We start from the raw sequence: 15,272 nt of genomic DNA, 5'->3' as shown, positions 1-15,272 counted from the left end.
CAAATGGGGAAGACATGACATGGTTTTGCAAGTTTACTCATCTTAAGAAATTTATTTTCATAGAAGAGTCTATAAAAGGCATCTCACACTTTCAGAGCAACAACAATAGAAAAAGCGTGAAAGGCTAATAATTCATACAACTCTTAAAACAAACTGTCATTTCTCTTTGTAATAAAATCTACTGAGTGAGTTTCTAGTTTAGGATACATGTACATGCCTTTATTCACACAGTTACTGCACTCAATGACTTCTTACTGAAAATAGGCATATTTTTGCTAGTCCCCAGGAGGCCACCTTTCACCTTCATAGTTTTAACTTACAAAATACTATTTCTTCTTACTTTGTATAAAGCTGTTCCAGGGATACTTGCACGGTTTCAAGATAACCTGGCCATACGGAAATTCTATTTTCTGACAGGTCGTTGAACAATCCTTGACAAACCTGTGTTTAAACCAGATTTAAAAACAAAAGTATAAGTAAAGATTTTGAGGGTATGAAATCCTAGACAAAGAAACTATTCAAACTCCAGAACTTGCACTATTAGCATTTCTAGTTGGTATTAATTTACTTGCTGAAATAATCTCATAGTAGAAAGCAGCTTGACAACTAATCTCCATTTTTATTTAAAAAAATATGCCAGTGTAAGTTTCTTCCCTTCTGTGGGGACTGGCTTAATGATTGACTTTAACAGAAACTTCTGAAATTCTGAAGATGTGACCCACATGTTATAATAACTATGAAAGATTAAGAATCAGAGGGATTTTGTTATTTGTTCTCCTTTAACATTTCATTGAACAAATTCAAACTTTATTAACAATACTAAAAGCAGTGTATTAAAGCAGAGAAGACATCTACTTCCCCACTGTCTGTACTTCTTCAGCCATGACTCACTAACTGCACAGTGGAAGCATCGTGAAAACTGTACAACTGTGAGCCTCAGAGAACTGAAGTAGCAGCATGATTTTCACCAATGTTAACAGAGTGCCTGACATAACAAAAGGTCACATGGGAAATTAATGCTCAAAATTAAAACACTTTCTTACAACATACCTGTCGCAGCTCTGTTGTTGGGCCTTTCCCTACATCCAAGGCTACTTTGATAGGTGCCAGACAAGGATGAAGTTTAAGTACCTAACAATTTTAGAAAAAATAAATAAATTAGAGTGTTTATTGTGAACATTTAAGCAGAACTCCAGAATATTTAAAAGCCAGTGACCATTGCTTATACTTCCCCCAGAGTTACCTTTCTTTGTGAATTCTTCTTTTTTGTTAATGGATTCTCAGCTAGCTGTAGTGAATCAAAGAGATATGCTAATACTCCTCGGTCCAGATTTCCACTCACAGACAGGACATGAGGAATAACATTCTTCCTTCCATCTCGGCCCTGATGAGGGGAGAAAAACGACATACAAAATAACACGCAACAATCAAGAGATACTTCAAAGTCTGTCTCAACTGGCCTCTTGTTTACTTTAAATGTATAATGAGGCATTGAGCTCAAGCACCCTTGTTACATTCAGATATATGTTACAATCACACATATATTTTAAGGTTACCAGCAATCTTGAAGCGTAACCATTACTAGATAACTTTTTAACACTGGGGAAAAGTATATAGTTCGTTGCTAACTTAGAATAAGTAACTCCATGAAAAAACTATTTCATCTGTTTTTGACAGTAAGATCTGCCAATGAAGGTCTGACAGCAGAATTATACAGATTTTACCACAGAAGAATAAGACAGTCACATGCTAAACAACCACCTCTTCAAATAAATTATTCCTCTCATCTTTATAATAAAAAGATTCTCAATAAAGTAAGTTAAAGCTTACCAGTAATTTTGATCTATCCCCTGGATACATCTCTAACAATTCAGTATCACCAAGGTTCTTCAGTGTTTCTATTGTTTCTTTTCCCCAGGGAAAGTTATAATGCAAGTTAAATCCTCTTCTTCCTTCTTCATCCTGAAAGTCACTGCTGCTGAAGTTAGATGGGCCTACTGCAAACTGAAAATTGAAGATATAAGATGTGTTCTACTATTGTGCAAACTCTACTAATTAACAAACCAAATCTGTAAAGCCAGATGTAAAGCCTATAATTTGCAGCACATTTTTTTCAATAAATTACAACCCAAATCAATTGTTCCACAGCTCTTTGATCTCAAGTCATTTATAAACACAAAACACTTGCTTTTCTGCAAGTCTGTTACAAACTACTTAAACTACAAATTTAAAAACTTAAATTTGTCTTTTTGTTTGCTTGTTTGTTTCCTGCAAGAAATACAATATATTTTAGTGATAAAAATTGGCAACATCTGCCAAAAACTTAACAGGGTGTCTATTTCCCCTCTCTTTGAAAAATAAAGGGGCAAGCCAAGATTTGCCATCTGTACACTGCTGTTACCTTTCTCCACCATTGCAGTCTCTGACGCAACCAGTAGTCGAGCCACTGTCCTGCAGTTCTAGGAGAGCTAAACCATGCAAGCAAAGAGGTAGTCCTTTCGCCTATTCTTTAAACAATAGCAAGGTCAGCAAGTTAACTCCTTCAAAAACAACAGGGGAAAAGCAAGAGACAGTATTCAAAAAACAAATTCAAAAGTTGAAACAATTGTACATAGCTTATTTAGGTACTATAAGGGATTAGTTGATCTTTATTAGTCTACCTTCTGAGGTTTTTGTTGTGTAGCTCACTGTCTGGAATAGAGTGAAAACATACTCCAACTTCAGCAAGGCCACAAGGCAATCTCTTGTTTGCAAATTCTAAACAGCTAACATATTGTGCCAAAACACCTGCCAAAAGACAAATAATTAGTTTTAGTAGCCAGAGGAAAATCTTCAATTTTTTAATTATACTGAGAATTAATAGTATGTTAGCTTATCCACAATAGGAAATGAAGGCAATGACAGTGATTGAAGATCACAATGCCATAGATAGTGTCTATATGTGCAATCTAATTAGGTTTCATGTTTTGCAGACATCAGCTCAGCAGCTCACGCACAGCCCGTACCTCCGGGTACTTTGGCAACCGTGACTTTAGCGGGCCTATCCCCTAATTACAGGGCAAAGTGTCAAGTGCACATTAGGACATTTACGCTGCTGAGGTGCTTGAGAAAGCCACGCTCTCGCAGCGTGCAGACCGGACCTTCCCAGCGCGCTGACATAACGGGAGGATGAATTAAGGCCGGGAGCTGGCCTGCAGGGGGCACGGAGCCCCGAGAGCCGCCTCACCCCGGCGCTGGCGGGGCCGTACCGGGCAGCAGCGTCTCCCGGAGCGTCCCCGCGCTGCCCAGCGCTTCTTCCAGGGCGGGCCCGGCCGGCTCCTGCACAACCTGGCGGAGCGTCTCGGAGCTCAGCAGCCGCAGGGCATCGCGGGCCTGCGGGACGCCGGCGTTGTGGCTGCCGTGGAGCGGAGAATCCACGGCGAACACCTGCTCCCTGCGGGCCAGCGCCGAGTGCCACCACTGCTCCGCCAGGTTGCCCCGCAGCGCCGCGCCCAGCGGCCCGAAGCCCGGGTGGCAGCCGCTGAGGTAGGAGCGCCAGGGCCGCGGCTCCGCGCCTCCCCGCAGGAAGCGCCGCCGCCTGCACAGCTCCAGCAGCTGCCGCTGCTGCTCCTCCTCCTCGTTCTCCCCCTCCTCCTCCTCGCCGCCGGCCGCCACGTAGGGCCGCCTCAGCGCCGGCAGCCCCAGGCGAAGCGCGCTGCCACAGCGGGCCGCCCGCCTGCCGCCCAGCGCCATCTTCCCGCCCAGCGCCTCCCTCACGACCCGGGGGATGGGGGGGGGAAGGCAGCGAGCACTGCGCATGCGCACTGGGTGCCGTGTTTCCCTCCCGCTTCCCGCTCCGTGCCCTCAGCCGCCGCCGCCGCCATTTTGTGCCCTTGGGCTCAGCCCCAGCCCTGCCCGCCGGGACCCCGGCTCGGCGCCCCTCAGCGAGGGCAGGCTGTGATCGCCAGGGGGCGGGAAGAATCCTCTAGGGATTTGTCCTTGACACATCAAGTTCTTTGTATGTACCCAGGGAGATTTCTAGGGAAAAAAGCCAAATGCGGATCGCTTGAGAACAGCTACACGTTGATGTGCGTGGTCTAAGGCAACATAACAGCTTTCTAACGAGTTAAAGCTGCAGACGTGAAATCTAATATTACTGCAGTATATTCAGCTAGCAGCGTGGAGGGGGCAAAGTTTGCTTGTTAGCATAGTAAGAGCTTGCAGCTAGCAGCCCAGCCCAACAGCAGAGCAATGGAAATTTCCATACATGCTTAATCACGATTCTGTACCACTGCCAGAAGGTGGAGCTTAAAGAGGAGATACCGCTCTGCCCTAGCTGCAATGAAAAAAATCATGTATGCTAAATCCCCAGGAGCTGGGATTATCTCAACATCCGCTCTTTAACATACACCCAAATCCCAAAAGGCAGAGAAGGAACAGACAGAGAATTGAAAAAGACAAGGCATTACTAGGCCAGTGGGGCAGCTGGAATTGCTGCCAGTCCAGGGAGAAAGGAATGCCCTGTTAAAGCCTGCTACCCTGACCTAGTACAGAAAATCCTGCTAGATAGAACTTCATTTCTCATGCAAGCCCACCACAATGCAGCCCTAGTTCCAAGAGTTTAGTCAGTATTTTATTTTCATTTTATGTGCAAATGTTAAGGGGAGAGATTTCCTTACAGCAAGGCCCTCCTGTGGGGGCAGGTTTACCCTACCTCATGTCCCTTTGTAAAGAGAGGATATAAAACTAGAGGCCTTTCACAGGATGATATCCTTATTGGATAGAAAAAAAGTCTCAGAAATGGTTTTAGACATGTCTGAGTCCAGTAAGATAGTCAGAACTCAAAAATATTTCATCCATGTCTGATTCTGTCTAAGCCCACCAGAAATCTACTGACCTTTAAAAAACAGTATCAGAAATATTACTAGGTAGCATCTCTCCCACTTTTTAAACAGTGCTACTTTTAAACTTAAAATGAAACAGATTTAACAGTTTCAGTGCTATCCCCCTTCTAAAGGGGAAAGGAGCCTATTTTTTCCTTCCACCACAGTTGATTTAGCTTTGCAAAGTTAATTAACATTCTTTCTACATTACTAACTACAGCTTTAAGTTTACTGTAGTATTATGGGACTTCTGTTGAAGCTCTCATAGCAACAACAAATAATCACAGAAAATACCATCAAGTAATGAAATTCCACCAGACAAACATATAAGAAAATGGATTATGGATTACAGTGTAGTTAAGAATATCACAAGCTTAGCCTCAGAGGAAAGTCACCAAGAGCAAAGCACAGGCAGAAGAAAATGGAAGTTCAAGAGACTTGAAGTCAGGGATTTGGATTCACAATAGCCCAGATAGAATCTTGACCTGACTTTTATAGGCAGATTCAACTGTAATGCATTAAGTGGTAGTTAAGCATTAAGTTTAAAACTAATCAGTTACCAGTAAGTGGGAAGAGGGAGCTGAAGATCAGTAGTAAGTGGAACTTTAAGCTACTGTACATGAAAGCATTAAGCACTTTAAACTAGGATCAAGGCTTTTTTGCTTGTTGACAGATAGGCTCCTAATGAAGGAAATGCTTTAGAACAGTTGCCCACTGAGCATGGGCAGTGCATTGAGATGAGTTATTAGTGCATGTACTGAATATTGATAAAGATTCATCATCTTCACTGATGAACAGCCCACTTCCCTCCCCCCACTTTAATAAAAAAATCACTGCTCAATACCAGTTTAAGTATAATTTGAAATTTTAATGCTAGGATCTTCCCATTTCTCTGAAGCTCATAGTAAGCCTGCATGCTAACTCACAAGGCCTGACAGCTGTAGACACATTACACTCAAGCCTAGTCTGCACATATGCAACAGTTACGGTGCTGCAAAAAAGCTTCCTACACTTGTAGCAGAAGCTCATTAGCAACACCACTTTAGCAGAGTTTTGGTTAGCAAGACTTCTAGCTATACCATTACTCCAATGGATCTTTTCCAGAAACTGGCCCTATGCTAATGAGACGAGGAAGAGTACTGTTTCTGACTTATTCAGAAACCAGCTTTAAATTTCTTCCCCATCAAATAGAGCCTGCCATGCTAAGCAATCTAGCCCAATCAAGGCAAGGCTGGTTTTATATAAGCTTAAATGTTTAATCAGACACAGTTGAGAAACCTTTCTAGAATTTAATATAAAAACATTTGACATTCCATTAATGTAAAGTTGTGCACATGTTGAGAAAATTGCCATCTGAAAGAAAATTCGGTCTTCAAATATCTTTATTGGAAGGCCATGCACTGCCTTCTGTTACTGTATTTCAAATCACTGTACATTTACTTTGAAAACACTGTCTGCATTTTCTAGTACAAAAAACTAAAAATTGTTTCAGGAATGTAGAGAAATATTCAACTTAAATAGCGAAAAAGTGCACCATAATTACTGCTGCACTGCAGTCATTTCTGCGTTTCCCATTTCTTAAATAACTATCCTGTTCTGATAACACACAATATAAAGAGCAATTATGAAAAAAACTGAGACATTTAAATACACTAAGTTATTGAGAATAACTTGCTGGCATTGGGTAACCTATCATAGGAGCAGCACCAGTGGCAGGATATGCATACTGCTGTTGGTTCATGCCATTGTGCATATTTGCAATGTTACTTCCATACTGCTGGTCATAGCCATTCTGGTAAGCTCCCGCAGGGTTACCAGCCCTGAAGCCAGCTTGCATGCCTGCAGCTGCAAAACCATTTCCAAAAGGAGTTCCGTTACTGAAACTTTGGGCAGTGTAGGCCCCATTTTGAGCTTTTGCTCCAAAGTCTCTCTTTCCTAGTGCACCATAGGTTCTCTCAAAATTCTCCCTCTCTCTAAAACTACTAAATCCACCCCTTTTGCCCGCAGAATATCTGTCACGTCGGTCACCTCGGGAACGACCTATTAAAGAGACAAGACATAGTTATATATACATATACACACACACACGATAGAAACTACATTTCATGTACCACCCAGTGAGTTCAGCTAGTAATGATATTTACTTCCTGCCCCAAGCAAGGCAAGTCTACTAGAAAGCTTTCCAGTTACTAACTGGACTCCACTTAGGCACACTGAATTATATGAAGACATGCTAGATTCCTTTCTCTAACCACTGTGGAATCATGCACTCTACTGCTGTAACATGAGCAGCAGCATGAGAACAATGCTCACTAAAAGATGCTCCACAGCACATGGAACACTGGGGGCAGGCAGTTTTGTTGTTGCTAGTCAAGTCACCATAACTGCCCAATAAGCTACCTTCCATGTCCATTTTGGGGAGGCTGGAAAGGTAAATTAAGCTTCCAGTTTGTTCTGGGAAGAAAGCTATGCACCATGCCTGACAACAGCACTTACCTGAACCTCTGTCTTCAATCAACTGAAGCAATTTGGGGTTGATGGCTTGATTAGCCTCCCGAAGCACAGAGATGAGGTCATTTACTTGCTTAATATTGTTAGGAGTAAAGAATGTGTATGCTGTGCCTGTTTTGGTACTGCGGGCAGTTCGTCCAATTCGGTGGATATAGTCCTCTGAGGAGTTAGGGTAGTCATAATTGATGACAAATTTCACATCTTCCACATCTGTAAAGCGTTGCAGTGTGGCAAAAAGCGAGGTACAAAGTTTTGCACACCACAACAGCCAAATCGAAGATAAACGTTAGACAATAGCACTTTAAATTAAATAATGGCTGCAAAGAACAGTGTTAGAGTTATCCATTTCTGCATGAATATTGTGGAAGAGAAAGTTATGCACACTCCGTCTGTTCCCGTCTTATCACCCACCCTGTGATCCAAAACCTTACCATAAAGGAGTATGCATTTGCTTGTCATTCCCAACTCAAGAGTCCCCTTTACAAATCATCAAGTGACATCTGAATGCTTCTTGCAGTAGGGCCACTAAAGCTCACAGCAGCCTCTTCATGTGCTCATTTGAGGACCTTAGAGTAAAAACATACAAGGTCCTTCACATACACACTCATCAGAAGCTCAAAAAAAAAGGGCCACACTGCTCGTCTTGCCAAGACCTTTGAACTGCAGCTGCAAGAAAAACATACCTGTCCCCCAAAAGTCACCAAGTTGTTTTTATGCACTGTGTCTCGTCTAGGCAAGCGCTTCCAAGAAGCCAGGGTTCACTTGAGAATGTGTCTCTCTCTCTGGCAGGTCTCGACATGACGACTACATATAGGTGGAGGAACTTCGACTTTCAAAGGCATTTAGAAAAGCCATTGCTTTCCTGCCCCACTTGCTAAAGTGAGAGGTGGACTTTTTCTCAGATTTCATGTGCCAGTACTCACCAATTTGTACAAGGCTTAGTACATTTTAAAGCTGCTCTCTCCATTTCATGGTTGAAAAAAAATTTCATTGAACATTGTAATTATTTTCTTCGACATTTCAGCAAACTCACTGAAATTCAAAGACCCACAGATCACAGCAGACAGTATGCACAAAACTAACAGTACTGCACCATGGCAAATCATGCAAAGCATGGAGAGAAGAGAAATACCAGGGCAAAGTGAACTGTGAATGAGACTGCTTATTTCATGAGAGAACAGTTTATGGGGTAGTAGTTTAAAGGATGATCTTTGCCTTTTGAAGATTACTGGCACACAATGCTCTCAGCTTTCACCTCTCTATTTGACTGGAAGCAGCCAGCCGATCATTTCCACTAGTCCTCCATCCCCCTCGAGTCCTCCGATTGTCATGCCTAGGCCTTGCCACAAAGACTGCACCTTTATGTGAAGAAAACTTAGAAAAATGCAGAGGTTAAAGAAAGCAATAGACTTTCTTTAAATAACTTTGGGCAACTGGCATTACGAGTTTTACTAACCTAGACCTCTGGATGCAACATCTGTAGCAATCAGGATTGGTGCTTTTCCATGTTTGAACTCTGTAACACAAGCAACTCTCATCAGTTTCTTCATGTATCAAGTAACAAATAGAGCTTACCAAAATTGCTCAAGTACTTACCATTTAGAACCCAGTCTCGTTCCTGCTGACTTTTATCACCATGAATACCCATTGCTGGCCACCTGAAAATACAGAAGATTATCAACTTCAAAACATTCCTTGAGTACTTCCATTAGTCAGTTACCAACAAGTTCTAAACAGCTTCTGGATTTAACATCTCAGCTAACACTCGGTGCAGTGTCAGTTTTGGCACCATAGTTTTAAGTGGTCACTCATGAAGTATCGAGAGCATGTTTGGCCCTAGTGGGGTAGCTCACTTCATTTCAAGCTACTATTTAGTACTATTTAGACTTACCCATCTCTCCTCATTTTTCTGGTAAGATCATCACAGCGTCTTTTGGTTTCCACAAAAACTATTGTTTTGTTTTCCTTCTCACTCATGATTTCTTCCATCAGACGAATAAGCCTGTCATGAAGACATGGTAGTTAGAGCTTTCATTACTTACACTATACAATCACTTTGCTGCCAGCTTTGCCAGCCTCATTTTCAACATAGAGTTTTCTTAGGGGTATCAGACTGGTGTCAAAAAATCCGCTGAGACAAGTTCACCTGAGTTAATACGTAATCTAAAATTAACCATTAAAAAAGCCTGCTGAAGGTTCTGCCACTAACTACTTACTTGTCATCTTTCTCTACATCATGGCACACATCAACAATCTGAAGAATGTTGTGGTTTGCACTCAGTTCTAATGCACCAATGTTGATGTGTACATATTCTTTTAAGAAGTCTTCAGCCAGCTGCCTTACTTCCTTTGGCCATGTGGCACTCCACATCAGAGTTTGCCTGTCAGGCTAGAGAAAGAGACTGTATCAGTACAAGATTCAGTGAAATGCCCAATCAAGTCTATCCAGACAAATCTGAGTTAACTGAGATATCCTTGTTTCATTTAACAGTGCCATTTGTTTCTGGAATGCCAACAAATACCACTTATACTCACTCTTATCTGATCCACAATTTTTCTGATCTGAGGTTCAAATCCCATGTCAAGCATCCGGTCAGCTTCATCAAGAACAAGGTAAGTACACCTCCTGAGATTGGTCTTTCCAGCTTCTAAGAAGTCTATAAGTCTTCCAGGTGTTGCAATGCAAATTTCCACACCTAAAAAACAAACAGTAAGTCAGCTGAAATAATTTTCACAGTGAAAGTCTCACAGTTTTCACAAGATGCCTTAAAACTTATCTATACCTCTTTCTAAGTCACGAATTTGTGGTCCCTTTGGAGCACCTCCATAAATACATGTAGACTTCAAGCGGCATGCTCTGCTGTATTCAGCGGCTACTTGCTGCACTTGTTGAGCCAGTTCACGAGTTGGTGCCAGCACAAGACACTGGAAGTAAGATGCCCAGCTTTTAGTTCCATATTTACTTTCTAAGTTTCTAGTCTTATGTAAGCTTTAAATCAGAAGCTCATTATATAGCACTTCATTGCTGGAATGACTAGAGTTGAGTTGCCCAAACAAGCAAAAATAAGTTAAGTAGAACCCATTAAGTAGAACAATTACCAAACAACCACACGTCTTAGGTGGGAAGATACCCAAAACTCACAAGCTTCCAGTGAAAAGCAACTTCCAAAGTGGGACATCTAGCCCTATCCTATAAAGCTTTACAGAATCAAATCAAGGCTTATGGAATGTTCTTGGGAGAACACCAAAACATGGCACCCTTTTATTCAGTGAAACACTAGTGAAGCTACACACTTTCATGGGCATGGATAATTGGACTGCAAAAAAATCAACTTCTCTAGCAATTATGTTCCTCTTTCATTTAGAAATACTCACAATAGGTCCATCTCCACGCTCTAGGAATGGCTGATGATTTATATGCACAATAGCAGGCAACAAGTACTGTTTGGAAGAAAAGAAAATGTCTATTAGTGTCTCTTCTCAAGATTGCCTGCTGTACACCGCACTGTACTTCCACTGCCGAAAGCCAACAATACTCCACACTACTTGAAACTTACAGACAGCGTTTTCCCTGATCCAGTCTGTGCAACTCCAACCATATCCAATCCACTCAAGGCAACAGGCCATCCTTGTGCTTGGATAGCAGTTGGTTCAGTAAAGTTCTGCCTCTGAATCACTTCCATAACATTTGCTTCAAGAGAAAATTAAAACATATTAACTCACACTTTGTTAATCAAGCTTACAAGAAACAAACACTATGGCTTTCTTCACTTACCAGGAAAGTTGGCTTCATAGAAGTTTATTATTGGTTTTGGACAGTTATGGCCCCTAACTGTGACTTCTTTGCTTGACCTGTACTGCTCAACCTCTTGCTGCAAAAGAAAAATCCCATTACTGGAAATAAGCTTTGATACCAAAGTTATTTAAGTTACTCCCACCCCCAAGCCTACTGGGCCCTATGACCCTCAGCATGTTTGTACTTATTTGTTTACTTTTGGATAGGGTACATACCACAGTACGTCTAACTACATCAGGATGTTCTTGATAGAAGTTCTTTTCAAATTTGGGCAGTTCATCTAAATTCCATTTCTTTTTGGTAAGTTTTTCCCCAGGGTTTCCAAATTTCTTCCCAGAAAGAGGTCCACCTCTACTTCCTCCAAAACGAGGTGCTCCAAACCTAGAGAAAAACATAACATAATATAAAAACCGAAAGAAACTTTCTGGTCTTTTTCTTCCTCCTCCACAACTTAACTGTTATCTTTGTAATCTGCTGTGTGACTTTACAATTCTGATTTATCAACCTTATCCACGTAATACTTAAACTTCCAAAACACATTAAAGTTGTGGATGCCATAATTTGCTTATCTTTCTAGTCAAAAAGCTATGGTAACACATTACCCTGCAGTTTTCTTAAGATGAAGCTACAAGGCCTACTTGCAAGTTGCAAAGTAAGAATGTTAACACATCTGTATTACTCCATGATCAAAATGGTTTCCTACCCAAGTGACACTCCTATTGTATCAGCCTGCAGAAAGTGGGCAGGGTCTGTTATAAAACCTCGGAACAACTTCACCATAAGCGTTTTTTCAATGTATTTTAAAGTACAGACTTCTCTCTGTAAGCAAACTTTATGAGACCACACATCTTCTGTTTACATTTTAGGTCAGGCCCCTCTGTTCTGAAAAGGCTTGTCTCAAAAGCCTGTTCTGGCATCCCTGAGGCTCGATGCGAAGCAAAGCCGCATGCTGAGGAGCGCTAAACCAGATCCAAGCACGGGGCTCCCTCCCCTGCCCCGACGGCTCCCCAATTTTTACGAACTGGGAGCGATCCTTCCACACTACACAGCGCTCCCAGAGGGGACCGGGCTGAGTGGCCGCTGCTTCCTGCCAGCGCTGTTTCCTTTGTCTCTCATTTCTGTCTACGCCACATTTTCCAGCCGCTGCCATTTTAGAGTCGGAGCTGGGCGGGGGGAGGAGGAGGAGGAGGAACAAAGGCAGCAGCAGCAGCCGGCATTTTGATTTCCCCTCAGTCACCGCATGGCGGGGCCGGCCATTAACATCCGCTTACACAACACAAAGCGGGAGCCGGCCGGCTTCTGCCAGCGGCCGCCACAGCCGCCGTCCCCCATGAGGAGAGGCAGGGAGGAAGCGGGAACCGCCCTACCCACGGCTCCCCGAGTCCCCGCCGTCGGCGGAGCGCCCGGCCAACCCACTGACCCACAAACCTCGACCGGCCCCCCCCCCCAACGGGGGGGGTGGCATGCGGAACGGAGCCCGACGGGGCCCGCCCGTGCTGGGGGCACGTCCCCGAGGGGCCTCGGGTCCCCCAGGGTGCGCCCCCCCCTCCCCGGTACGCGGCCGGGGCTGCGCCGAGGCGCCCGGAGCGGGCCCCGCGGCCAACCGCGCACGGAGCCCGCCCCCAGCGCCGCTCGGGGGCTCCTGGGGCCGCTCCCCCTCCCCCGGCCGCCCGCTGCGAAGCTCCAGAAACTTCGAGGCGGAGAGAGCTGAGGGGAAGGGCTGCGGGGCCCAGCCCCCGGGGCTCGCCGCCATTTTAGGCGGCTTCGCAGCCAACCCCCCCGCGGTCGGGCTCAAGAGTCCGGACGCTGGCGGCGGCTAGCGCCGGCCGGGCCCCCGGACTCACCCTCTGTCCCTGTCGCTGGAATACCCGGGCATGGCGATGGTGGCGGTGGGCGAGGCGGTCCCGGTGACTACAGAGGGCGGCCGAGGGGCACGGCAGGATCCTGCGCCGTCGTCGGGGGGCCACTGACTGTGGGGCGCCTCGCCGCCCGGATGCCGGTTATATAGCGGCCGCCGCAAAGGCCGCCGGGAGCCGCCGCGTGACGCAGGCGCAGAACCCGCCCCTGCTGTTATGTAAGCGGCCCCGGCCGGCCGCAGTCCCCGCCCCCCTCCCCTGTGGGCGTGGCCGCGGCCCGGCCGACTGACCGGCTTCGGCGCGGCCGGCCGGAAGTTCCCCTCCCCTCGGGGGCGTGGCCAGCGCTGCCGTCACCGCCCCGAGAAGCGCGCGAGGGGCTGCGCGTGCGCAGAGCCGCTGGGGGCGGCCTGAGGCGACGGGGGAGCTGAGGGGCAGCGCTCCGCCAGCGGCCTGTGCGGGTACACGCGGGGCGCTGCCTAAGTCATAAAAAGTCATAAACACACGCACTTGGAAACAGTAAGTCCCTTCTGATCGCCCGATGACACAGGAAGGCGGTTCGAAGGTCACGAGGAGCGTGGCTACTGAGGCACTGAAGGACAAGGCTGCTTAGCGCGGGGGTAACGAGCAGAAAATACCTGAGGCGGCTGCGGTGCTGCTGCCCTGCCCTGCTTGGCTGGGGGCTCCGGTGCCTTGCCACCTGTGGGTTGGAGCACAAAAGGTGCAGCTCGAACCCCAACCCGAATCAGCCATGTTGCCTGCCGCTGCTCCCAGCAGCGGCCAAGGCAAACAAACACAACACAAGGTCGGAAATGCTGTAACAGCCCTCCCGGGTGTATCCTCCCACCTGCTTGCAATCCATGCCTTAAGGCTCTTCTAAGACAAAAATCACTATCTTAACAGTTACGTATGTTCCCTCCCGTTTTTGTTTTATTCATGCTAGCTTCTAACATACCATGACGACATACTTCAGAGTTTAATCATACACTACCTGGAAAATATTTCCTTTCGTTTTCGATAATGTTGCCAGATAACAACAAGGGAATACAAAACAAAGTTATTAAACAGTGAATAATTAATTTCTATTTAATTATTTGTACAATTTCTGTACATTAATATCTTCTAAGTCACCTCATTTATAAGCCAAAACTGAAGTCTATTTCTTTTTCTCCTTTAAAAGCAATTCCACACTTATGATAAACCTTGCCACTTTAGTGACAAGAAGTGCACACAGTATGCAAGATCTGGGCCTTCATACAGACTTACATAGGAAGGCATACTGATGTTTTCAATCCAGCATGTATTATTTCCTAATGATTGTGGGTTTTTTTATTATTATTTTATTGTTATTTTTTCTTAGATTAGTACTAGGTATTTCCACAATCTCTTCCTCAAAAGTAACCCAGTGAATAGTAGCAGCTGTTCCTTCTTCACATATACTACTTTTTATCCACTCTTCATCTGGCGTATTTTCACTTGGTCAGTAACATGAAAACTTTCAGACACTCCTCAGCCAGCTTCAACCGTTGATATATTGGGTAGTGTATTTAAAACATAAGGCCCTTATTAAACATCTTTACATCACTTCTAAGTGTATTGAACTTTGTTATGAAAATTGTCTATTTATTCATACAGTTTTTGCCTTTTAACTGCAGATCAACAAAGAGATTTAATTACTTTTTTAAAATCTTATCAGTTTATCTTTTTTCCTTGTAAGACCTTGAATAAAGCATTTTGAAAGCTTTTTGGATATTCCCATATGTTACATATACAATCAGCTATATTAACGAGGTTCTGTCCTATATACCTAGTTATTGACTTTTGCAAAAAAAAAACACATGATTTGTGAGATAAATGCTTTTGAGAAAGCTGAGTTTGCTTTTTCCCAGTTTAATATTATGGCTTATCTCCACAGGCAGGTAATTAGCGTCTAGAAGTTGTGTTTACTGCATTTTCAGCTTCCTTGGTATAAGGAGCATACATTTTAGCCTGAAGTTCACTACAGATTCCCCAGAATTAAACTTAAGCCAGTTATTTCTTCCCATTCCTTATTCTAAGATGAATTTATGAAACCGGTCACATGCTATTTGTAGCAGATAAGCAATTTGGAGGAATACGACCTGATCAATCTTTTTTTTGTTGTTGTTGTTAATTCAGCAGCACTTGGATTTCACTAGATTCCATAATATTGTCCCCTGTATATTTCTGATAGGGGATCCTCCTCCATTTTTTTTTTTTCCAACAGGAGTT

At 44.2% G+C, this 15,272-nt stretch overlaps 1 protein-coding gene across 2 annotated transcripts; it reads right to left on the bottom strand.

Moving 5' to 3' along the window:
• Positions 1 to 6,137: 6,137 nt before the first annotated feature.
• DDX5 (DEAD-box helicase 5) lies at positions 6,138 to 13,150 on the bottom strand. 2 transcript variants are annotated; one of them, XM_032199517.1, is made up of 13 exons: positions 13,014 to 13,150; positions 11,385 to 11,550; positions 11,149 to 11,245; positions 10,931 to 11,064; positions 10,749 to 10,814; positions 10,157 to 10,298; positions 9,909 to 10,069; positions 9,590 to 9,762; positions 9,265 to 9,375; positions 8,970 to 9,031; positions 8,830 to 8,889; positions 7,359 to 7,583; positions 6,138 to 6,902 (listed from the first exon to the last, which is right to left on the bottom strand). In XM_032199517.1, exons 1-13 carry the CDS (start codon positions 13,043 to 13,045, stop codon positions 6,520 to 6,522), a joined length of 1,812 nt encoding a protein of 603 aa, XP_032055408.1. In that variant the 5' UTR covers positions 13,046 to 13,150; the 3' UTR covers positions 6,138 to 6,519. The 2 variants fall into 2 exon arrangements, with proteins under 2 accessions (XP_032055408.1, XP_032055409.1); XM_032199518.1 differs by having other exon boundaries at positions 13,038 to 13,150.
• Positions 13,151 to 15,272: the final 2,122 nt, after the last annotated feature.

Source organism: Aythya fuligula, chromosome 18 (genome assembly GCF_009819795.1).
Source record: "Aythya fuligula isolate bAytFul2 chromosome 18, bAytFul2.pri, whole genome shotgun sequence".
In the NCBI taxonomy this organism is placed as follows: Eukaryota; Metazoa; Chordata; class Aves; order Anseriformes; family Anatidae; genus Aythya; species Aythya fuligula.
Note: the sequence above shows the minus strand (reverse complement) of the source record. Positions and strands in the feature narration are given on the sequence as shown.